The following is a 24,200-nucleotide window of genomic DNA, read 5'->3' on the forward strand; positions in this document are numbered from 1 at the left end:
AGTGTGAATGTGCTGTTGGCCAGGAGACAACCCCATCCCTTTCCCTGTTGCCCCAAAAGCTGGCGTGGGACTAGGGCAGAGAGAGCCAGGCTGCCTCCAGCCTCAGCCCTTTCTTTGCAGCACTTCTAGCTACAAAGCAAGGTTGAAAAGTATCCCCTGTTAATTTGCTTTCAAATGCTGCCACTTGAGCTTCATTCACTCCCAAGGGAAGCCAGTGTGCTCTCCTCACCACCCTTACTGCCTGGAAGACAAGAAGAAAATATGGACAAGGGCACTTAGCTGAAGCACAGCAAGCTTGAGACATGAGGAACCCTGAGATGAGACCCTGCAGAGCTGGGACCAGTGAGCAGGGTGAGTTATCAGTGTCTCTGAAGTGTCCAGTCCTGAGCAGTTCATGAACTCCAACACCAGTGGGGCAAAAAAACGAGTCCATGGTTGCTTTGGAAAAGGTTATCCTGGCCTCCAGCATCCCCAGGGTGGCACACACCGATCCTGATTAATCAGAGTGCCTGCCGGGCAGTGCTGACTCTGCTCCTCAGCTCTCCTCTCCTTTCTTATGTACCACCATGGGCACACACACCTTGCTTCAAACTCCTGGCCCTGTGGGAGGCTCCCCCCAGAGATGGGTTTCCCATTAGTATGTGACCCTGATCCACGAAGGACTCCCCTTCCCCACCCGCTTCCCAAATCCCCCTCCCACCCCCTTTCCCATGGTTTATAGTGTTGCCCACGAGGCGGATGGTGCTGCAGTGGCAGGGCAGGGGAGGGCATCTCTTCAACCATGCCTTCTCAGCGCCTTCTCATCACCCTTCCAGTGCCTCAGAGAAAGGGGGCTTGTAGCTCCTCCATGAGCCCCAGTGTCTGGTGGGGGCTCGGCAGGCATTCCTACAGCCTGGCTTAAGTCTGCTTCTTTTCCCATTCCTGCAGAGAAAGGAAAAAAAAGGAGGGGATGAGAAAACATCACTGGAAAAGTGAGTGCTGAGCCCTTTGAGAGCATCCTCAGAAGTTGGGTCGCTGCTGCCTTGGGCATTGTCTAGGCAATGCTTTCCTGCCTGCCTAGCCAGCCCTGCACCTCCCAAATCTCTCTGTAAGCTCACGCTGGCAGCAGGTGCCATTAAGCTGAGTAAGCCTGGCTGCAGGGGACCCTGGCAGTACCTCTTGCTTTTGGGGTAGGAAGTATTCCTGGTCCCCAAATTTTATGGTCAAGGGAGGGGGACAAGACAAAGGCCATTGGGCCAGTAAAGGGAGGGAGAGCAAAGCAGGACCTTGGCCTTCCGCAGCACGTTTCCTTTGTTGGCAGGGAGGATGGAGGGACTCCTTTTCCTCAGTTCAGCTGCACAGTTAACAGGGACCAAGTGCTCAGAGGGGTTCCCGTTTGGCTTATTTGCAGCTTCCTGCAGAAAAGGGTAAGAAAGAAAGAGAAGGATTTAGGATACCCAAGGAGCAAGGACAGCCAGGAGAAACAAAAAAAAAAAACCAAAACAGAACAAGCCATTATGAAATAAAACTGATGTAGCCAAACCTAACTGAGGTTTAGCCTCCCACCTCTGGGACCCAGCAGCAGGGATGTCCATTCTTCACCAAGTGTTGCTGCCCCTGCCACCCCAAGCAGCGAGCTGCGAGCCTGAGGAAGATGGGATGCGTACCCCGTTCTCAGCCTTGCTGGTCACAGCCAGCCCCAGGGCTGGCCCTCCCGCCAGCGACTGCTTCAGCCGCTCCTTCACTTCGGTCAGCTTGAGCTCCAGGTCGACGCGGCGCTGCTCCTTCTGCCGGCACTGCTCCTCCAGCGCCGCCACCTGCTGATCCAGGTCCTGCAGCTTCGTCCCTGCTTGCACAAGCAAAGCCAGCTCAAAGCCTTTGCCCAGCGATGAGGTCGCAGGGACGCAGAAGCCACCCATCCTCCTGGAAGGGGACGCTAGGTGGGGCTGCCAGCCCGGCAGCGTGCTGTAGCCATTCTGTCTCACAGCCACAGCGCTACCGCCAGCCCATCACCCTCAGCCCAGCCCAGTTCTGCAGCCTTTCCCCTGTACCCGAGTTCCTTCAATCAGCCTCAGTGCTCAGACAGCTCCAACCTACCCGTGCTGCCCTTCATGGCTTCCCGCAGCTCTCGCTTCTCCTTCCGCAGCAGCAGCAGCTCGCTGCGGATCGATGCTTTCTCCTTCTCCAGCTTCTCCTTCTCTGTCAGGAACCGCCTGGCATCTTCCTCAGCCCTGTTCTTCCCGTACCTGTACTGGTTGGCATCTGAATGCACAAAACAAAACTATCAAAGGCTCTGGTCCTGGCTGCACCAATGCCACCTGTGGTCCTGCTGAGCTGGCACAGCACAACCCATCACCTGTGTGCTGGAGCCAGCCAGCCCCAGCTTGGCTGCAGAACCCCTTGGGGAAATAACTTCCACTCACACTGACCAGGGTGCCCCCTGCAGAGGTCTGGGGCAGAGGGTCCCCACTCACTTGATGCGTGCCTCTTCACTTTCACTTGTGGGTCCACCCGTCGTGACTTCTCGCTGCAGGAGGAGGCATGGCGCTTCACCTGGGCTCCTGATGGCCTCCCTGGCTCCTCCTCAGCCTGTGGCAGGGACAGCATGCCGAAATACTCACAAGGCAATCACAACCCAGCCAAGGGGCATGTTTTGTAGTCTGGTCACAGTGGTGGGAGAGGGCAAACCACAGAGCTGCTCTCACCTGAACCTTCTCATAGGGGACATCATCATACACCACGGGGGAGGAGTCTGGCTGGTGATCCTGCGAGGAACTGGCCCACCTGCAGGAAGAAGGATGGACTCTTCTTTTCCAGGACATCATTGCCAGCCCATCAGTGAGCCCTCAGAGGGCTTCTTGCATTGCTCTCCTAGCTTCATTCATGAGCACTCTACCCTACCATGTGTATCCCTCAAGTACTCCATCAGTGTGATAAATCACTTTCCACTTTCTATCCTGCTCAAGGGAAACTGCCCTGCTTTGGGAGCCACTAACCCCTGGGACACTGGTCATCCCCAAGGTCACAGTACAAACTGTGTCCCAGCCCCTGTCTTTTCTCTGATTGCCATCCCCAGCCCAATGCTTTGCCCATGGTGCAGCCCCATTCCCAGCCCACAGCACAGCAGGGGGACAGCCTTACAGGTAGGAGTGTCTCACAGCTGTCACTATGTTGGCAATTGTCTCCACATCCACATAGTCGTAGTGCAAGGCCTCTGGTGCCGTTTGTGAGCCTGTCTCCACCAAGAGGAGGCCCAGCCAGCGGCCCAGGTCTTCGGAGCAGCTTGCCTGCAGGACAGAAAGCATTGAGCTGCACGCCCAGCTCCTGGCCCCTCACCCTTGCTCCTGCTCCCAGCACAAAGCCCTGCAGTGGAACAGGACCCTCTGACATGAAGTGTGTGTGCAAGACTTAGCAGGGTCTAAGAGAAAGCACACAAACATGTGCAAGAGGTTCCAGTCCTAAACCTCCAGCCACCCCTTGCAGCCTGCCTGCTTTAGCCCTGCCAGCCTGCTCCTCCCTGCCTCCAGCCTGCAAAATACCTGCAAGGCTGCCTCGACCACCCTGGGTCACCCAAATAATATCCTGGGCTTCCTCCTGGTTGGGTGGTGTTGGATGATAGGTTGGACACGATGATCTTGAAGGTCTCTTCCAACCTGGTCTGGTCTGGTCTGGTCTGGTCTATGCTATGCTATTCTATGCTATGCTATGCTATGCTATTCTATTCTATTCTCATGCAAGCACTAATCATCCCGGAAGATGCTTTCAGAGCTTGGAACCCCCCTCCTCAATGGGCACCCTGCCCACCCTGCCACGTGCCTGCTCACCTCCAGTGCAGCCACTTCCTGCCCGCCGCGAAGGATGCGGAAGGCGAAAGGGTGCTTGGGGCCCAGCCCTGGGACCACCTCGCAGCCCTGGAGAACGATGGCGTTCACGTGGGTCCGCAGGTCTGTGCGGTCCTTGTGGAAGTAGAGGGTGTTGCCCTTCAGGCGGCACCAGCGCTCCTTCCAGCACTGGTTAACCAGGACGCTGAGGTAGCCTGGGGGTGACAGGGCCGAGGTAAGGGTCTCAGCACCTGCTCAGCCAAACCTCAGGCAGGCTTTCGTGAGCCATAGCTGCCCAGAGATTACAGCATGGATCTCTACTTGTTTGGTCCTGCTGGGCTTCAGTTTCCCCCCAGAGAGACAGCTGGTCCCAGGTTAGGTCCCAGCCCAGTGAGCATCACCTAGTCACCCAAGCCTGTTTTCTGGGACACAACTGACCCCTCACCCCTTCCACCACAGGAATTTCCAGAGCTGGGACTAGGGACCATTTTGTAGCCTGTGGCAGTGTCACAGCTTTGTAGCAGCTTGTTGAGCTTGTACCCCACTGCCCCCTTACCTCCCACTTGCCCCTGATGTGGCCAGGCTGGGAGAAAGGATACCAGCTCCCCCCCACTCCCAGTCCCATGCAAACCAAGCTCCATCCCCGCCCCAGCCCACACGAACCACAGCAGGGGATGTCCTCCTCAGTGGAGGAGGTCTGTGTGTCCTCAGGGGAAGGCTTCTTCTTGGAGAAGCTGATGATCCTGGTGATCTTCTTCCCCGCTGCCCGGCTCATCGAGCCTTTCAGGTCAGCCAAGCCACTCTTTTTGCTTTTTCCTGGAAGGAGAATGGAGTAGCTGTGTGGGCCTGGCACATGTCACAGCATCACCCCTCACAGGGAGGATGCTCTCCAGCTGTGCTGCACACAGCTGTTCCCCCCAGCTGCAGGGCCAGCCATCCTGGCTGGGGACAGGGGCCATACCGTGCTCGCCAGGGTCCCTGCGGGCTGCTGGGGAGCTGGTCTCACCCGTCGCCACGCTGTCTGAGTCAGAGGTGTGCTTCTCCTGTGACAGCCGCTGTGGGGGCAGTGGAGCAGGCACCCTGTCAGCAATGTCCCCCTGCACAGCCCTCAGCAATGACCACTATCGGCCCTCTGTCCCTCCTGCACAGCGCTCAATGTCCCTTCTCCAGTGGCAGGGAGCCCCACGAGCCCCACAGAGCTGCCGTGAGGCTGGGAAGGACTCCACACACAGCACCAGGAGCTTGTTGCTCCCCTGGCCCCACACTCCCCAGACCTGGCTGCAGCAGCCTCATGCAGCGCCTCTGCAGAGTGGTTACAAACCATCACCTTATCAAGGTCCATCTTGCACGGCATCACCGGAGAGGTGGGGGCTTCCACTGCCCCTGCTGTTGGACTGCTGGCTTCCTTTATGACCTGTGGAGATAGACCCCAGCAGCTGCTCAAAATGTACCCGAGGGCCAGAGCTACTTTTCCTGTCTCGGCATGCTCCTCTCTCATCACAAAAGCTGGGCTGAACCATGGAGAGAGAGGTCCTGGTCTCCATGGGACAGGAGAGCAAGCCCTACTCAGGGCACAAGCTCAGCTTGCCTAGGGGGATTTCACACACCTTGGCCCCTTCAAAACTGCAACCACTTCTGCAGATGTTGTCAGAGATTTTGGAAACCTCAGAGGTGAGGGGCTTGGGTTAGGGTTAGGGTTAGGGTTAGGCCCATGCAGCCTTTGGGCTTGGGTGACAAGCTGCACAGTTGCCCTGCCCCCACAGGATACCTCATGACCCTGTTTTACATGCAGGCACCATGTGGCTTGCTTTGCCTGTGTGAAATAACCCTATTGTCCCACATTTGGGGTAACAGCTGAGTTCGTGGTGTCTGCAGAGGCTCCTTTCCCACCCACAGCCCCTTCTCCATGGCCCCTGCCTCCTACCCCTGAACAAAGGCAGGAAAGGGCCATGGGGAAGAGGATGGGGAGAGCAAATATCCCCACCCCACAGGGGCTATCAGCACCGGAGACGCCCAGGGCCTGGGAAGCGGCTGGCCAGCCTCCCCCCAAAGCTGATAAGAGACAGGAGCAAAGCCCCTTTCCCCTCACAAGGGGTAAGACTTTCCCAGGGCAGCCTCCTCCCACCTCAGCCAGGGAAGATGTGGCACCCCTAGGCAATTCAGGGGGTAGCCATGAGGATGCCAAGGAGAGTCTGTGGCCCCTCAGGTGAAGGGAGGCAGCCATGGTACCTTCAGCCACTCCTCCGCCTGCTCCTTGCTCTGCACGGCCAACACCAGCGCCTCAGCCCCGGGCAGGGAGAACCTCAGCTCATGCTTCTTGCGCCGCCCGTCCTTGGGGACATAGATGACGTTGCAGGTGGCCAGGGGCACCTCCACGTGTGGCTGCCGGTCCTTGGAGCTTTTGTAGCACTAGAAGAAGCAAAGGGAACTGCTTAGGGCCCAGGCAAAACCTGCCTGTCCTGCTGCTGTGCTGGGCAGAGCCGGGGTCCCTTCCACTGTCCCTCAAAGGTGGCACAGAGATGGCTCTGTCTCTGCAACAGCCTGGGTGGTGGTGGACTGCAGGCTGCCCTGTAGCTCCACGTGGTCCCAGAAAAGGGGAGCCCTCAGTTTTCTTGAAAGGGGAACGAGGGCAGTCTCTGTGTGTGCTGCAGGGCAGCAGCAGCCTTGGGGCAGCATCCTGGCTCGGATATTGCTATTTTTCTCCACCTTGCCCCCAGCCACCTTCACAAGCCACCAATGGGTTTTGTGCCCCAGCAGCTCTGGGCTCACCAGCAGTTTGCTGTCCCGTATGATGGTGAGCTGCTTGGCCCACTGGCCGAAGCGCTTCTTGCGCAACAGGAAAGCACAGATCCTGCAGTCCTTCACCAGGTTCATGGAGGCTTCCTCCGATGGCCACTGGTGTGTCAGCTGCTGGCCCTTCCCCTCCTCCTCTTCCTCATCGTAGGACTCATAAGAGCTGCTCATCGCATCTGAGTCATTGTCTAGAAGGAAGCAGGCAGGTAACTCACAAGGGCAGTCCAGGGCCCTCCCTCTGGGCAAGCTCACTCAGTGCCAGAACTCCCCACACCCAGTGGGCTCCAGCACAGAGCCTGGAAAACAGAAGCAGTTTGACCCCAGCCATCTCCGTTTCCCCTCCAAACCAAGCAGGATGCTCATGGGTCAAACACCAGTCCCAGGTGCATCTATCCAAACCCCTGGGCTGGCTTATTTCTATGCAAGGCTCAGATGAAACCTCCTTCTTGCCACAGAGGATTGCATGTGGCCCTCTGCCAAACACCTCCTGCAGAGGGCTCAAAGGAGCAGGAGCAGGGCTCTGCAGTGGTGTCCCTGCCCTGGGCATCCTCCACGTGTCAGATGCAGTTCATGCAGAGCACCACAGTTTCATTGGCAAGGACACCCCTTCCCCATGCTGCTGACAGACACAGCACAAGGGCTCTGGCTTGCATGACAAACAGCAATCCATGCTCCTTGCTTTTTGCCCAGCAGCCTCTGGCACAGGAGAAGTCCTCCAGCCTCAACCCTACTGGTCCCCAGTCCAATGCGCAAACCCTCATCTTGGGGCTGGACTTTGCCGAAGCTCTGCCCTCCCTATTGAGGGCACACAGATACCTACAGGAGTTCTTTTGCTCCCCATTCATCCTGGTGACAGGGTAGTTGCTGTCTGCATCCTCGTAATAGCCATCCTCAATGGAGTTGGGGGGGCTGGAGCTGTCTGTGGAGGAAGCAGAGGGCAGTTGGGGCTGTCACACCTGCTCTTCCTGGCTGTGAGCACCAAGCCTATGAGCCAAGGCAGAGCAAAGCACACCCATCCATCAGTCCCTTCACTGCTCCAACCTGTCCTCATCACAGGGCAAACAGCTCCTTGCATTAACAGTGCAGCAGGATGGGAAAGGAGCAGGACAGGAGTGATGCTGGTGGGAGCAGTGAGGTTTCCAGGGATGGTTTCCCTTTACCAGGCAGGCAGAAGGGGGGGATGCAGTGGGCAGCTTGCAGGGCTCCTCCCCACCCTCCTGCTGCCTAGCATGTAGCAGGACTCACTGCGGGAAGTGATGTACTCAGGGGCCTTGCCAGGGCCCAGGGGCAGAGCTTCTTCGTAGTAATCCTCAGGTGGGGGTGTGGTGGGCAGCGGCGGAGCAGGGTCCACAGGAACCTACAGCAGCAACACCACCGGCATTAGCCAGGCTGTGCAGAGGATCACGAGTCCCAGAAGCTGGCATAGGACAGGAAGGAATCCTGGCCAATGCTACCTCTCCATGTGGGTGCAGAGCTGATCTCCCAGGTGGGCATTTGAGGACTTACAGTTTTTGCTGTCTGGCTCTTTGCTGGCTCCAGGCCAACACCATCACTGGCGTCCTCCTCCTCCTGCATATCCTGGAGATCCCGCAGGTCACAGTCTGCCACAGGGTGAGCAGAGAGAGTGAAGGCAACAGGAAACTCCCCAGCTGGGCTGCCCAGCCCTGCCCTCCAGGGACTCCCCAGGCCAGCACCACTGCCCTTCATTCAGAAGGTGCTGGGAGACAGGCATCACTGGTAAACACGGTGCATGAACATCCTGAGGCCAGCCCTAAACCACTACAGGGGAGCAGGAGCAAGTACCCAGGGCGATGAAGTCTATGCTGGGCATAAGGATACAGCTTTCACCCTCCTTCCCCAGAGTGCCCCAAGTACCTCCTTCCCCAGAGTGCCCCAAGTACCCCTTCTGTCAGCATGGACCCCAGGATCAGCACTGCACCCACCCAGCATGACCCCAGGGGCATCACTTCAGGTTGGCCACACATACCAAACTCCTCAAAGAGAGACTCCACGAAGCTGGTGCCGTTGCTCAGGGATGCTGTGTTGACATACATGTAGTCCACATCCTTTCCTGGGGGCAAGAGGGATGCTCTCAGCCCGAGGGTGAGCAGGGTGGCTGGGGTGAGTACTGGCACACCTCCTCCCGGCAAATACCAACCAAAGGACACAGACCACCTCACTCCACCGTGGAGCAGGTGCCCAGGAAGTGGAGGAGCCCCCAGGGATGCTGCCACGTCCCCCCAGGAGCACAGGAAGGCGGGAAGGCTGTGAAGCCCCAGGTGCACATCCCTTCCCGCGGCCTTCCCGCGGAAATCTCTGCGCTCAGCAGAAACCAGTGGCAGGAAGAGCTCTGTGAAGCAGCATTTCCGCAGGCAGCAGCCCCCTGCAGCCATGGCAGGGACGATGCCAGCTCCTACAGCTGAGGCAGGGAGAAGCTGGGAAGAGAAATGGGGAGCAAAGTGCCCCAAGGGAGCTGAGCAGTTTTGGGTGCTGGGCACAGAGGCAGCTCACCCCAGCCCTGCAGGTGTTTTTCCCTACCCCACTGGAATGTTGGCCTGGGGTAGCTGCTGGGGAGGATAGCTACCAAGCACTGCAGGAGCGGGACACAGACCTGTGGGTGGCTGCAGCTTCTGCAGAATGGTGGAGACAGCCAGCTTCTTCTCCTGTGTGGTGGCACTCAGGTACTCATGGTCCAGCAGCTTGAGCAAGACACTGAGCTCTGGCAGGAGCTGGTCCAGCACTGGGGGAAGCAGGAAAAAGCTCATCAGCCAGGGCTAGTGTCAGAGGGCTGGGGTTAAGCCAAGGCAGATGGGCTGGGAGGTGTGGAAGAGCCCAGGGTGAGTGTCTGTCCCAGCTGGCCCGGCACGGCTCAGGCAGCGTTTGCCAAGCACACGCACGCTCCGGCAGGCAGGAGCTTCCACCTGCATGCAGACACCAGGATGCAGCCTGCTGAGCCTGTGAATGGAGACACCAGCTCTGCAGGCTGCTGGACCACTATCAGAGAGCCCAGCACGCACACTTTTCCACCCAGATAAGACTACACCTCTCGCTCTGCCCAACAGCGTACCACGGCTGCTGGTGCTCCTCACTGGGACAGGCAGTGGGTGGTGGTGGAGAGAAGGAAGGAAAGGAAGGAAAGGAAACCCAAATGCCATAATGCAGAGTCACATGGCAATGCTGCCCAAAGTCATATTCTCCATTCCTGCTGGGTGGTATTCCTATTCCCCTGCTGTGCTCAGATCACCAGCGACTTTCCAGTCCAGTGCCACCTCCACAGGGTCCCCACACACAGGCTAGAGCCTTCCTCCCCACACTCACCACCAGCAGCTACTCTGCCCTCCTGTCACTCCTCCTCTGTACCATGAAATCTTGGCAAAGAGGAACTGCACCAGAAGCCACCACTCATCAGCTTTCCAGCATGTGGGATCCCAGTACCCAACACCTGTACCTAAACTCAGTGTCAGCCTGGATGGCAGAGCCAGTCAGGGGAGATAGGGAAAGCTTAGCAAGAAGCACAAAAAGAGAACTCACCACAAATCACCATTACAAGCACCACACATAAAGCTTGGCTGTTCTCTTTGATGAGGCAGCTCATAGGTTAGCTTTTACCAAGCAAAACCTGTCTGCAGCTGTGGGGTTACCTGTGCAGCTGGGCTCCAGAAAACACTTGGGTGTTTGCACATCAGAGGAGGGCTACAGAAAACGACAGCACTGAAAGCAGGATGTATGGTGCTGACTGATGGCTGTGGGAAAACACATTGGTCAGGGATGGGATGAACAGGGAGGGCTTGAACAAGGTGAGGAGGCACTAGAGAGGCCCAGCTCAGGATCACCAGCAAATCTACAGCTCTGGAGGCTACAGAGGACAGAATAAAAAGCTATAGTGCAAGTGTGAGCAAGATCCCTTCTCTTGGCAGCAACTAAAAGTCATCATAGCACAGCTGCAGCTGGCTTGAAATCTCAAGGGACAGGAGGAGAGGTCAGAGGTGACCACAGAGGCAGCTTGGATGTGCTGACTGATGGGGATGACCTCCAAGGAGAGAGTGTGTGCCCTTGCAGCATGGAGCAAAGGGGAACAACCTGCTTGAGCTGTACCTGCCCCTGTCACTGCCCCTCTGGGCTCTGCCAGGGGAAGAGGCCTGGTAGAGCTGAGCTGGGCAGCACTTGGGGCTGGCCCAGGTTGTGTTTCCTGGTGGAAGGGTAGGATGCTGTACTGCTGCAGCTGATGGGATTCTCCATACTTATGTTCTTTAATGTGCTTCCACTGAGCACAACACTCATCAAAAACTGGGCTGCTACAGATTTGATTTCCACCCTTGTGAGCCACGGCCCAGAGCATGGAGCAAGTCTCCCAGGACTGGAGGGAAGCAGGCTGGCACTGCTGCCTGAAGCAGGGGCAGTGCAGTAAACCCAACTGCTGTTTCAAAGGGTTTTGGCTGAAGGGGAGCCCAACATGAGTGGGTTGATGTGGATCAGAGCCCAGCCAAGATGAGCCCCTGGGCAAGGAGACAGCATGCCCAGCCCCAGATCAGCACCTCCCCAGGATGCAAGGCAGGATGCAGCTCACGAGTCTCTTCCTGCTTCCCCGGCCGATGGGCTTCTATCTTCACAGACCTTCTGCTTCCTCCTCCCTCCCCAGCGCCAAGCTAAACAGCAGCCTCAGCCCTTTTGGCAAGAGCAGCTTTGACAATACCCATCTCCCATGGGCGCTCCAAACCATGACAGGTACCCCACAGGCAGGGGGAGAAGCCTCAGCACAGCTCCAGAAGGAGCAAGCAAGCCTGGGGAGCTGTCAGCATCCCCTAGCCTGCAGGGGCGAAGAGGGCAACCACAGGGGGAGCAGAGCTCCTGCTCCTTGAACTGGAAAAATACCCCACAGCAGACAGGCAGCCACAGGACCCTGGTCCTGCTGACGATCTGCTCGCTGCCTCCCTCCAGCATACACCCCCTGGGGTCTGGCCATATGAGAGCTTCATGCATGTGATGAGCAAGGGTAAGTGCAGCTCTCACGGCCCTCTCCTTGCCCTTCCACAGAAGGAGCCTCTCAGTGGTGGCCCATGACAGGACAAGGGGCCAGGGGTACTGACTAGAACACAGGAGATTTAACCTGAACTTAAGGAGAAATGTCTTGTCTTTGCAGGTGACAGAGCACTGAAACAGGCTCCTCAGTGAGGCTGTGGAGCCACCTTCCCTGGGACCTTTTGAAACTTGCTTGGACATGTTCCCGTGCAATCTGATCTGGACGAGCCTCTGTTAGCAGGGGGATTGGACAGGATGATCTCCGGAGGCCCCTTCCTACCCCTACCATTCTATGATTCTAAGGGAAAAGGGAAAGAGCCTCCCTGGGATGTTTGCAGACTGCTGCACAGGCAGGATGGCAGCAGGCTCCTGCTCAGCAATGTGGTGCTGGTCTTCAGGCCAGGGAGGGAGGGCATCCTCCCCTGCATGGCTTGGAGGCATAGGGACTAGGAAGGAAGCAGCTGGGACTAAAAGCAGAATCCTCCTGTCAGCTCAGCACCAGCAGCCATCGAGGGGAAATAGCCATTTTCCTGCTGCACAGCTCAGCAGGCTCTCAGCTGGCCACCAGCTCTCACAGAAGAGATGGGGTCCATGCACACAGCTTCTCACAGCACACTGAAGCCTAGGCCATGGTCCTCTGGTCCTCACCAGCATCTCCATTCCCTGCCGGGCACAGGACGACTCCCATCACAGCCACCAGCTCCTGTGTGAAGGCTTTGGACCAGCTCAGGGCAAAAGCACAAGCGGGTTTCTATGAACAGTAACCAAGCTGGCAGCCGGGAGGGGGAAGGGGGGGCGGGGGCAAGGAGACCCCCCTGCACAAGGCAGGCGAGTGCCTGATAAGGCAGTGTGGTGGGCAGACATGGCAGGGGGCTGAGCTCATCAGCAGCGCCCCGAGCAGCAGCTCTGGGCCGGGCACAGGGCACACAGCATGGGACACGCACTGAAGGCGCCTTTGTTTCCCCCCAGCTGAGCTGTCCCCTCCATCTCCCTTGTTAAACATCCTCCAAAATACAAGGCGGGGGGAGGGGGTGGGCAGTCAAAGAGCTCTGTGATCCCAGGAGGGTGCCGAGCCCATTCACTGCCCGCGGGAGCGGAGGAAGGGAAGGAATCCACATCCTATGCTCACTAGGCTCCCAGCCTCGATAAGGTGAAGGAGGTGGCTGCAGGAAGTCAGGGGAGATTGCTCCGGGGTTGGTGCATGGAGGGCAGCAGAGACGATGTGGCTGACCCGAGGCCACCTGATGAGCAAGGACCAGCACGTTGTTCTGCAATAGCTGGCGGGAGCGAGCACAGGCCTGGCACCAGCTGGCACCTGTGCCCGTGCCAAGGCAGGCAGGCCCTGGGCTGGCATGCCGAGGGTAGGAGCTGGCATCGGTGCACAGCCCTGCACTGAGCTCTGGCAACCACGGATTGAAACCTGGGCTGAGCCTGGGGACAGAGGTAGCCATGGGACATCAGAGGGCTCCTGGAAGGAAGGTGACACAGCATCCAACGTGCCCTGAGCACTGGGCAGGTGACATAGCCAAAAAGGGATCTTGTGTTGCCCACCCACCCAGCTACTGCCTTGCTTGTGGGTCACCTCCAGCCTCATGCCTGCCTCTGCTGCTGGCAAATGGCTCCCACCTGCTGCTTTCTTCTGGAGCTTCTCTTGCAGCCAAAATCTTGTGGGATTGCACCACTTTGCTGGGCTTAAGCTTTGGACGCAGACATCCCAGGTCAGGGACACCAGCCTCCCATCCCAGAAGCTCACTCCTCTCCATGTGTGCAGCCTGTCTCACTGCTGTGGAGGGCTGGGGAAATGTCAGCAGATGGCTTTAGCGTTAGCTAACTTGGGATGGATGGGGTGGTTGGCTGAGCTGGGGTGAGCCAGGACACTGCTGCTGTTCAGGACAAAGAGGCAGTATTTCCTCTGCTGTTAAAGCCTGCCCTAGAAGCAGCACCAAGCATGAAACTAGCAGAGGACCTGTGCCCCCTCCACCTCTCTCTACCCTACACCCAGGCCAGATCTATTTTTAGACACTGCAAGTGCTTCCCCACTCAGGGACCTGATTCCATAGTGTGGAGATAAGGGTCCAGGCACAGGCTGCAGAGCCCACCTCCCCTTCCCTGGCCTCTGCTCCCTCACAAGAGCAAAAATCAGGTCTTGCTCCATCAATCTGCAGGGAGGAGGGAGGAGGAAGGAGGAAAAGGAGGTGGAAGAATCTCTAGCCAAGCCAAAGCAGGGGTTTCCTGGTGTACAGACTCAGCTTTTGCAGCGGGATAGATAAGACAATGCATGTGGAGCTGTGACCCCAAGCAAAGCCAGGCTGTAGCCTGAGAGCCCTGGGGAGAGGAGATGCTGTTTCACAGCACCTTAGTGCTCTAAAGGTGCTGCAAGGGGAGCTGCAAGGGGACCCCCACAGCTCTCCTGTCCTCCTCCTGCCCCAACCACTCTTCCTCCTGCACCAGGTGAAGGCTGGGGGCGAGGGGGGCCGGGAGGGAAATCGGATGCGGGGAGTAAGGGCCATTGTTTGTAGCTAAAATAAAAACGAAGCAAAAATAAATCCTTCCTGTCGGCGTGGGCAGGGCCCTGGGACCTTCTGCCCGCCCCTGCAGGGCTGCTTCCAGCAGTAAACGTTTATAGCTCCTGGGATGCCATAAATAGGTGGGGTGTGGGCCAGGGAAGGGAGCACAGCTGGGGGCTACCCCAGCACCCACTGACAAAAACCCCCTCAGCCCCAGGAGAAGCCCTGCAGGGGGAGGGTCACCCACTCTGTGGGACAAACAGACCCCCTGCTGCTGGAGAAGTTGCTTGCAGCACCCAAACAGAATCACAGAATCACCAAGGTTGGAAGAGACCTCAAAGATCATCGAGTCCAACCTGTCACCACAGACCTCATGACTAAACCACGGCACCTATTGCCACGTCCAGTCCCCTCTTGAACACTTCCAGGGTTGCTGACTCCACCACCTCCCTGGGCAGCACATTCCTACAGCTAACAACTCTCTCAGTGAAGAACTTTCTCCTCACCTCCAGCCTAAAATTCCCCTGGCACAGCTTGAGACTGTGTCCTCTTGTTCTGGTGCTGGTTGCCTGGGAGAAGAGACCAACCCCCACCTGTCTACAACCTCCCTTCAGGTAGTTGTAGACAGCAATAAGGTCTCCCCTGAGCCTCCTCTTCTCCAGGCTAAACAATCCCAGCTCCCTCAGCCTCTCCTCGTAGGGCTTGTGCTGGAGGCCTCTCCCCAGCCTCGTTGCCCTTCTCTGGACACATTCAAGTGCCTCAATGTCCTTCTTCAAACCACTCTCTCCTGCCCATGGGTTGATGTTGAGCTGCCTGCAAGCTCCAGGACATGCCTCCATATCTCACCACCTGCTCCCAGCCTCCTCCTGCCCCAGCACAGGCTGTGGGCATCTCAAAAGGGGTGATGCTCCAAGTGGGCATTGACAGACCCTTCCAGCCCCAGTGAACTGCTTCCTACGTCAGCGGGTCCAGCTTTCCCCCACCGCTGCTCCTTGAGGAAGACCATGGCCTCCTGAGCTCTTTGCTGAGCTCTCAAAGCAGTTCCTGTTCCCATTCCCATTCCCAAGGAGGTTTCTTTCCGATGGGGAGGAGGTGAGCACACAGCCAGCAAGGAAGTGCCTTGGCGGGGGGGAGTGTGGCGCTCCCAGAATTGTTCCTTTGTGCAGGAGCCAGCAGGACAGACCACTGCTGCCTGCACCCTGCCTGTGGCCACTGCTCCTCTGGGGTGGGCAGGAGAAGGGCAGTCCTTGGCCCCCAGAGACGGCAGGGCTGAGCAGGGCCTCCCTGCCAGCCCAGCTTAGCTTTCAAGCCAGCTATCACTAGCTGGGTGTGGGGCAAACTGGGATAACTGGAACAGGCTGGTGGGCCAGGAACACCAGCCTGGAAAGTACCTCCAGCCCAGAGGGTTTTCAGATAAAAGCCAACCATTAATGACCACACTTGAGCTCTGACGATGTCCTGTACCAGTGGAAGATTTGCTCAGGGGCCACTCCATGCACATGAATCATCTCCTCCCTGGAAACAAGGGCCCCTTGAGTGGGGTGGATGGGGGCAGCGCCTTTCACTTGGCCTCCAACAAAGTCAGCAGCAGCCTGAGCTCTTGGGGCTGGCTCCTTTATGGCCAGAAGCCTCCCACCCTCCTCAGCTCTCCAGCTGCCCCAGCCAATGCCTCTTCCCACCTCTCACTGTGATTAACATCCTTTCCATTAGCCCCAGGACCCTGGCAGCTGTCCCTGCTCCTCCAGCAGCTCCCAGCTCAGATGCAGCAACATCCGTGGGCACAAGGTGAGCTCAAACCTTTTGACTCACCCCCAAACTCCCAGCACCTCCCTGCCACCACTCCACAGCAGACACTGCCAAGGCAGACTGCAGCAGGAAGGGCGAGGACACGCATCTCCCAGGGATCACATCATCATGACCTTACAGTAACTAATATCCTTAGCTGATAACCTTGGAAAATCAATCCTGGGAGATGAACATAAAACCTGCTTGCTTGAGGGGGCAGAAGGTCCCCCATCAGCTCTCTCTCCCAGTGCTGTCACCCACTGGCATCTCCCCTTACAGGGAGGAGTCTGCAGGGCTAGCAGGGCCCCTCCATTCTGCTCCAGCCTTCAGGGAAGGGGAGATGAGCTGTTTAACTGGAGGGGTTAAACAGCAAGAAGGCTGCCCTGGCCATGCCTGCTGAGACTCCTTCATCTTCATCCCCATCTGCTCCAGGCACACACTTGACAGCAGCCTGGGGAGGGGGAACCTTTCCCAGCACGGCCTCAGTGGCACAGCCAGCTCAGCCACCTCCAGCAGTGCTTGTGTGAAGGGTCCTGTTCCTGGCCCAGTGCCTCTGCCAGCAACAGCTTGTCTCCCCAGTATAAATAGCTCTGCAGAAGGCCTTATCTCATGGCCTTTCTCCCAGCCACTCACCCACCTCAGCAGAGACCAGCTGAGCAGCAAGTCCAATCCAGGGCAGAGCAGCAGAGCCACACAACTGTGTTCTCCCTAAGGCCTCCTGCTTGACCCTGGTTCTCTGTGCTGGAGCAATTTCTCAGAATCCTTGCTACCCTCAAAAAGGCTGAGAAGAGCAAATGGAGCTGTGGTGCATGCTCAGGACTGGTGCTCTGCCTGCTGTACCCAGCCAGCTCTGAGAGCAGGCACAAGGGAATCAGCCACAGGAGCAAGACCCCAAACATCCCCATCCCAGTACACTCTTTGCTTTTCTGTAGGAGAAACAGTTTCACATCCTTCCCTGATCCTTACACACGAAAACAGGAGCCCTCAGTAGAGAGAAGTGTAATTACAAGCCAACAGAGCTTATAAAGGGCAAAGATTATCACCCACTGCCAGCTCACTCACAGCAGAAACCATCACTTACTGCTGAGGGACCAGCCAAGCCTCTTCTCAATGCAACTGGATGAAAGCAGAAACTAGAGAACAAGGGGATGTGGTGATTCCTTTGCCCCCAAACCCTGTGCCTGCAGCACACCCAGCACAGCATGGCTCCAAGGGAAGGGTGCTACCCTGCAGTCAAAGCTCGAGCTGGGTCGAGGCTGTCCTGGCAATGCCCACACTCAGAGCATGGCTGCAGGTGGAAACTCTCCCCCTCAGCAGCAGCCACTGCAAGCCCAGAGCCGCAGCTTTCCTCCAGGGCTGCAGCACCCTCACCCCTCCTACTCCCCTTGGCATCCCAGCCCCCTTGGGCAGCGACTGGTCGAGGGGTGTCACCTCCCCAGGGAGCCTGCACCAGAACTATGGGGCACCAACGGGGCTGAGGCTCTCTGAACTGGCATCAACTGCTGGAAGAGATCCCTGGGGCAGCCCTTGGTGGGCTGCACACATGTCCTCCCTTGAAGCAGTTTGCACCCAAGCAGAGCAGCTTCAGAAGTGGTACTGGTAATCATTAACAGGCTGATTAAATCAACCACAAATATCCTGTGACCCAGGCAGATAAAGACCCTCCAAGTGCCTCACGTTGCCGCTGGACTCCTTCTTCAGGGGCTGTTTGGGCTGTTCTCTCACTGCTGATGGCTTAGCAGCTCTTTCTCCGCCTCTTGGAGAAGATTGTGGCGGTTTGCTTTACCTTACCGAAAGCAAATGTTGGCCCTCTAACACGAAGAGGCTGCAGCTGCCCCCACCCCAGAGGAGGGGGTGGAGAACCCTTCCTCACCGCTGAGCACAGCAAGCAGTCAAGCAAATAAAAGCACACAGGTGAGATAGCGCTGAGTGACCCTGCCGGTATCCCCAGGCAGGGCACAGCCAGCCTCCTCCCTCTGCCCCTGACCCCTGCGCCCCCGGGGGCTCCTAGCCCCAGATACAAGTTGTCTGCAGCCCCAGCTCAGCTCAGTCAACACAATTAGCTCTGCAAATACACGTGGAGCACAGGCAGCGCTGCCGGGCTACGTTTCAAAGCTTGGTGCCAGGCTGAGTGGATGTGTGGCAGAACACTCTGCTGGGCCAGCCTGGGAGCGGGGCTCAGAGGCTGCTGGCTGGAGAAGGCTTGTAAATAATGAATGAGAGAGAGGTCTGAGATGCCCTTTAAAGGAATAGTCAGGCAGGGGCGAGACCTGCTGAGTAATGTATAAAACCCAAGCTTCAGGCAGAGGGGAGATGTTAGGATTAGTCAGAACCCAGAATAAACTGTGCTTTCTCCAACCAAAATGTTGGTCTCGGCCTTTTCCAAACAAACTCTGCAGCGCCGGGAGCAGCAGGTTGGCCTGGGCTCTCCTCCAGCGCTGGGAGAGGCCCCAGGACTGCTGCCACAGTCCCTGTGACCACCTTCCATGGCACCCTCCACCCTCTTCCCTGGGTCACACCTTCCTGCCTGCTGTTATCATGGAGCTGGGGTGACCTGAAACTCTCACCTCTGTACCTTCCTCTCCACCGCAGCTCAGCTTCCAGGACAGCAGGAATTACAGCTAATTGCAGGCACTGTGGTGGGGAACTCGCTGACTCAGCACCCCGGGGTTGATGATGGCTCTCCTGTGGGCATGTCCAGCACCCTGCACCCAGACAGGCCCAGCTCTGTTACCACCCAGGGCCAGGTGGGTCCTTCAGTCTCCAAATCTCCAAAACGGACCCCCCTGCCCCACTGAGGGAGATGGAAAGCTCTCTGCATCCCAAGAGGCTCCTCTCAATGTCCTCTACACCTTCTTCCCCAAAACCAAGATTCAAAACATCTCCCATGCAATACTTGACCCACAGGAATGAGATGGGATGAAGCCAGCAGAGCTGATACGTGTTTCTAGCAGGAAGAATCACACAAGGGGGTTATGCCCAGATGGAGGTACTGGACCTTCACATAGCAGAGTGTGGGCAGGGAATGTGTGGGATTTGCAGGAAGGAGCTGGAGGATTAGCTACCAGCCAGCTCTGCTTTCCCAAATGTTTTCAGCCATGTTGCACAATGTAGATCATCTTTTAATAGGAGGAGGGAGGAGAAACCACAGACACTCTGTGAGGGAAATATCCCCAAGGAGTTGGGGTGAGGGAGCCAAGCACCCAGCCTCCTGTGTTAGCAGCCCTGCCTTGAGCCTGGCAATGCACAGAAGCTTGGGAGCCATGCCAGGCACAAGTGCTCTTGCTTGGTGGGGGCATTGGGACCCTCTCAGAGGTTACTCCAGCTGTGTCTCTGCAGGAAAGTGATATTTCCAGGCCAGGGCAGGCAGGGCATGGCTGAGAGTCTCTGTGTTTGGGGGCCAGGGCTGTGCTGCCCCGGAGGACCCTTGGAGGGAAGGATAAGCGTATTTTCTCAGCTGAGAACAGCCCTTCCGTTTCCTTCCCTTGCCCAGCTCCGCCTGGAGCATCAGGTGCAGCGACAAGGCCACCACTGACAGCATTTCCTACCCACTTAACCCCTGCAGGGCAGGGGTGGAGGGGCAGGAAAGTCAGTTTGTCCCAGCGGGAAAGCTGACAAACTTGAGCACAGGGGAAGATGCAATTGCTCTGCTTATTGCCCATGGCTCCAACAGTGCTGGGCCTGGTTCACTGTACCTGCTTTTAACTCCAGGAGACAAAAGCCAGCTATGAAACCTGTTGCTACATAAATTTCTATTCCTGGCAATGTCTTCTACAACCTTGGTCTCCCAAAGCTAGGATTGCTCTAGGACCATGTAAAATGGGAGGCTGAACCCACTGGACAAGGAGCTAAAGAGGAGCTGCTCCCTCATCACCAAGCTGGGCAGGTTTGATGTTCAAAACAAAAGAACACCCAGAAGAAAGCCAAAGCCATCCTTCCAACATGCTCCTTCTACATCTCCTGCAGACTGCCAGCAATCAGAGCATGCCAGCATATCCCTGAGCTCCCTCCTATCACTTCCAGGATCACAGGCACATGAAAACCACTTCAAAAAGGGGAAAAAAACCAAACCCAAAACCAAAAAACAAACCAACAAAACATTTTGAGCATGGAAAGCCCTTGCAGCAAAGATCTGTTTTGGTTCCAAACTGTTACGAAATGTCAGTGTTCTCCTGCCTGCCCAAGAGCTTCCCTTTGATGTGATGGGAGGCAGATCAGGGGCAAAAAGAGAAGGGGCTGCAGCAGCCGTGCTGGGGGAGGGGGGAACCAAAGAAGTTGTTTGCATCCTTCCCCGCTGTGGAGGCTGCAGATCGTCAGCACAGGCTCTGCACAGAGACCTGAGCTCCCCAAATGCCACAGGGTGACAAAAGCCACTGGTGCACTCCCTGAAGGTGGGGTGTCCCGCTCTATTTGTCCTGTGAGTGTCCCGGCAGGAGGTGGCAGTCCCTTGTTTGTGCACCGGCAGGGCAGGGCTTGAAGAGCCAATACAGAGGCCCTTGGCAGGTTTCCAACCCAACTGTCCTGCTGCTGCCCTGGAAGACTGACAAGTAATAGATATTTTGCAGGACTGAGGGCTGTGCTATTAGTTTTAAGATTCCTTATATGCAGGAGGAGATGTGTTCTCAGGAGAGAGCTTTAGCTGTGCCAGACAAGATAGTAGACAGTGTAGGGTTTAGGACACAAGTCTATGGTGCCAGAAACCACTTCAAGCCTTCATTTCTGTCCCCAGCAAGTTATTTGTCTACTGAACAACAGGCAAATCTTGAGTCAAGCCCAGTTTTTGCTCTCTGTCCTCCTCTGAAAGGCCTTCCCACTCTCTGAGATGAGACACCTTCTTCAAAATGTTGAAGTTTTCCTGGGCTGGGGTAAGAGCTGCCTGACAGCTGTGTGCCAGAGGATTCCAGGCACAGGGGGGCTCAGCCCTGCCCTGCCAAGGGCACATCGGCCTCACAGCTCAGCACATTCACACTGGAAAGCAGCATTTCCAGGTCAGGAGCAAGCACGGGAAAGGGGCAGGTTTGCCAGGCAGCCCAGGGAGAAAGGGCAGTCCCCAAGAGAGGGCTGGAGGGTATTACCCCCTCAGCAGACAGTGACGGCACCAGCCAGCTCCTGCTCCTCTCCAGCAGACCCTGCTGCAGCAGGCACCTGTGCCCTTCAGAGCAGCCAGGATGATTTCATCTGGGATCCAGTACCTCCAGTGAGACCCATTTCCCCAGTTAAGGGCAGTGTTGCATACAGGAGGGTATTGGACCATACAGAGGGGCAAATAACTCTGGTGCCTCTCTGTTCCGCTTGGCATCAGCATCCCTGGCACCTCCACCCCCACTTTGCCCTGCAGAGTGGGGCCAGGGCAGCCCAGGGTGGGCTCAGCCCCCTTCCCCACATGCCGCTGGGCTATAAACAGGCGGTGGCTCCGGGCAGCTGAGTTTCCAGCGGAAGGAATGGCTGCAATGCGGAGGAGAGCTCGGCACTTGCCTGGCGTGCTAACAGCTGGCCCGGGCTGAGCTTCTCACCCACTCTGCACCCCCTGCCACCGGGTTATGTACGTGGGGCAGGCGAGATTCCTGCTGCCAGCATGCAGGCAGCAGGTCAGGAATGATCCAGGCTCCCTCCCACCAACCCTGTGGCCTCTCCATTCCTGTGGGTGAGCTGGAGCCAAGTTTATCCCTGACACATCTCCACTGGCTTTGCTGGATTTAGACCCCAGATAAGTTTGGTGCAGGACCTAAATTCTGGTGGCACAAAAGGTCAGGGAAGTCACTAATGAGAAGAAGCCATGTGTGAGCACAGCCCAGCTACAGCAAGGGCTCATGGCATGGATCACCTCCCAGATCATGCACACAAGCACATCTCCATCAGCACAACCTGACACAACCCCTAAAAGCCCACAGCACCAATTCTCCAAGTTAGCTGCTCGTGTAGAGCTAAGCCCAGCACCAGCCCAGGAAGGCAGCAGGCTCAGCTGGAGCATGGAAAGCGATGAAGAAGCTGTGGGTCATAGAGCAAGGGCAAGTCAGGATAGACACAGGGCCTGAGTGGAACTCCAGGGGAAGAAAAGAACTGACAGAGGCTGGGAACAGCAGACAGAGCTCTTAACCACCACAAGACCCACACCCCTTGTGCCAAGGAGGGGAGCCTGGTGGAACCTCCAAATGTTCCCTTTGTAAGCCACAGTCCCCAGAGGGATCCAATGGCTCTGGGTGATGAACAGGAGGGTCTGGAGAAGGTTTATGTTAGCAAAGAGCTGTCCAGGTGCCAACAACAACTCATTACATGCACTTGAAGCAAAGCAGGTAGGCACTGCTGTGGGCACCATTGAGGGAGAAAAAAACAGCTGGGTTAGCCTGTGAAGCAGCCACACCATGTCCAGGCCCATCTCTATGCTGCTGGTTTCTGCAGCATGCTGGGCACCACCTGCCCTTCCCTGCGGTGAAGTCCTAGCTTTGACTTCTGGGGTGGGCTGAGATGCAAGTAGGGCACCCTCCCACCACCTCACACAGCAAGTGAATGGGGGAGCTGAGACCCTCTGCTCTCCCCTCTCCCCAGCAGTGAGGTTCTTTGCAACCTGGAAGGACAGCTCTGCTATCACAGGTCATTGATAGCACAGCCCTCCTGCAACAGCACCCTTCTTCAGGGCTGCCAAAGCTACTCTGCCTGTCTGGGTGAGCCACAGTCGTTGGGCAGGTCTGTCCCTGTCCCCTCCTGGGCTGCTGGGTACTTGCTGTGCTCTCCAAGCATCGACACTGTGAGCTGCAGCCCTAGAGTCAAACTCCTCATAACTGTTTCCACTGCGGAAACACCACCCCATCCTCTTACATGGGGAAGGGGAACTCTTGACCCCTTGGGTCTTTCTGATGCTGACCCAGAGCTGCAGACACAGCACTCCCTGAACCACCCTGGGACTTCAGTATGGCCTCAGCCTGCAGAGCCAGAGCAATGTCCCTGGACTCCCTGTTACCTGTTTTGACTGGTGCTGTGGCAGGACCTCCAAGGACCAGTCACAGGCCAGCATGCCTGTGCTGCACCGTGTCACCACCTGCTCCTCCTCTGCAGCCCCAAGCCACTGCTCAGGAGGCACAAGCAGCAATCCCCCTGAATACCTCTCTGTGTTCCCTCCAAGGACCTACCAGCCCCAGAAGAAAGCCAGGACCTTCTCTGCAAAGTTGGCCCAAAGCCCTGGCAGGTTTATTCGCATCTCAGATCAAAGCCTAACAGCTACGTGAGCCTGATGCCACAAGCTGCAGGCAGGAATTGCACGCATGTGGGAACACAGCCGCTTCCCAGCAGGGTGGGGATCAGGCCCTTCATGGCTTTACGAGACCACCGACGTCTTCCCCAGCTAGGGAAACTCTCTGGCTCCAAGCAGCTCTATCTGGAAACACCAGCACCTCCCTTTTCACGACCACAATTTCCCCTAACAAGTACTTACACCCGTAGACTTGTTTGCAAGCCACCGGCTTTTCACCCATCTCAACAGCAAAGGGAAACGATACCAGTTGTGTCCCAACTGGCCCTCCCACAGGGCTGCTGGGGGGCAACGACACCCTGGGGACAGGGTCCCACACCGATCCGCTGAGCTGCACCCGCTCGGCTGGGAAGGGAGGCGAACCCGCAGACCCGGGAGGCGCGTCCCAGTCCCGTCCCGTCCCGTCCGCCCTTACCGCTGAGTCGGTCCATGGTCCTGGAGCCGCGGGCAGCACCGGCCGCCCCGGGAGGCGCGGGCGGGCGAGTGCCACCGGCAGCAGCCGCCCGGCGGGGCCGGGCCTGGGCTTCGGAGCGGCCAATCGCTTCGCCCGCCCCTCCCTCGGTGCACGGCAGCGCCGAGCACCGGCACGTCTCGGCATGGCACCGAGAGACCTTCAGGAGCCTGTCGTCGTCGGCAGCACGGGTGGAAGGTTTGTCCCGATGGCTGGTGACACCGCCGTGTGCAGCCCTGCAGCACCCACCCCCCTCCACGGCCCGGGTGTCCCAGGGTTCCCCCAACCCCGGCCATCCCCCCCAGGTGACACCCCACACCCCAGTACCCCCAGAACAGCAGCACCTGGAGATCCCTGCTATGAAGGGTGGGGGTCCAGAGCAGGCCACCTCTACCTGCCTGCTGCCTGCCCCCAGGAGCTGTTGGTTTGGGCACTTCCAGTTTGACAAAGCTCTAGAACTAATTCCCCTCCCAAACCGCACACCCAGTGAGCAAGCACAGCTCCCTCTCACCCCGTGCCTCACCCGTGCTGTCCCCACCTAAACCTCTTCCTTGTGTCACCCCTTCTCTCCTGGTGTCTCTCATGTGCCCAGCCTCTGC

The 24,200-nt window shown here is 57.4% G+C and overlaps 1 protein-coding gene across 1 annotated transcript; it reads right to left on the bottom strand.

The window, feature by feature from the left end:
• Positions 1–690: 690 nt before the first annotated feature.
• Positions 691–23,630, bottom strand: AFAP1L1 (actin filament associated protein 1 like 1). Its single transcript, XM_068160080.1, has 19 exons — positions 23,566–23,630; positions 9,205–9,333; positions 8,581–8,664; positions 8,100–8,194; positions 7,839–7,950; positions 7,414–7,512; positions 6,570–6,781; positions 6,030–6,209; positions 5,128–5,214; positions 4,762–4,855; positions 4,464–4,616; positions 3,804–4,015; positions 3,121–3,266; positions 2,685–2,763; positions 2,454–2,568; positions 2,077–2,241; positions 1,647–1,825; positions 1,266–1,394; positions 691–921 (listed from the first exon to the last, which is right to left on the bottom strand). Exons 1-19 carry the CDS (start codon positions 23,579–23,581, stop codon positions 898–900), a joined length of 2,310 nt encoding a protein of 769 aa, XP_068016181.1. The 5' UTR covers positions 23,582–23,630; the 3' UTR covers positions 691–897.
• Between the last annotated feature and the right edge of the window lie 570 nt (positions 23,631–24,200).

This window comes from Melanerpes formicivorus, unplaced genomic scaffold, assembly GCF_026170545.1.
Source record: "Melanerpes formicivorus ecotype bairdi unplaced genomic scaffold, bMelFor1.0.p_v2 SCAF_2, whole genome shotgun sequence".
In the NCBI taxonomy this organism is placed as follows: Eukaryota; Metazoa; Chordata; class Aves; order Piciformes; family Picidae; genus Melanerpes; species Melanerpes formicivorus.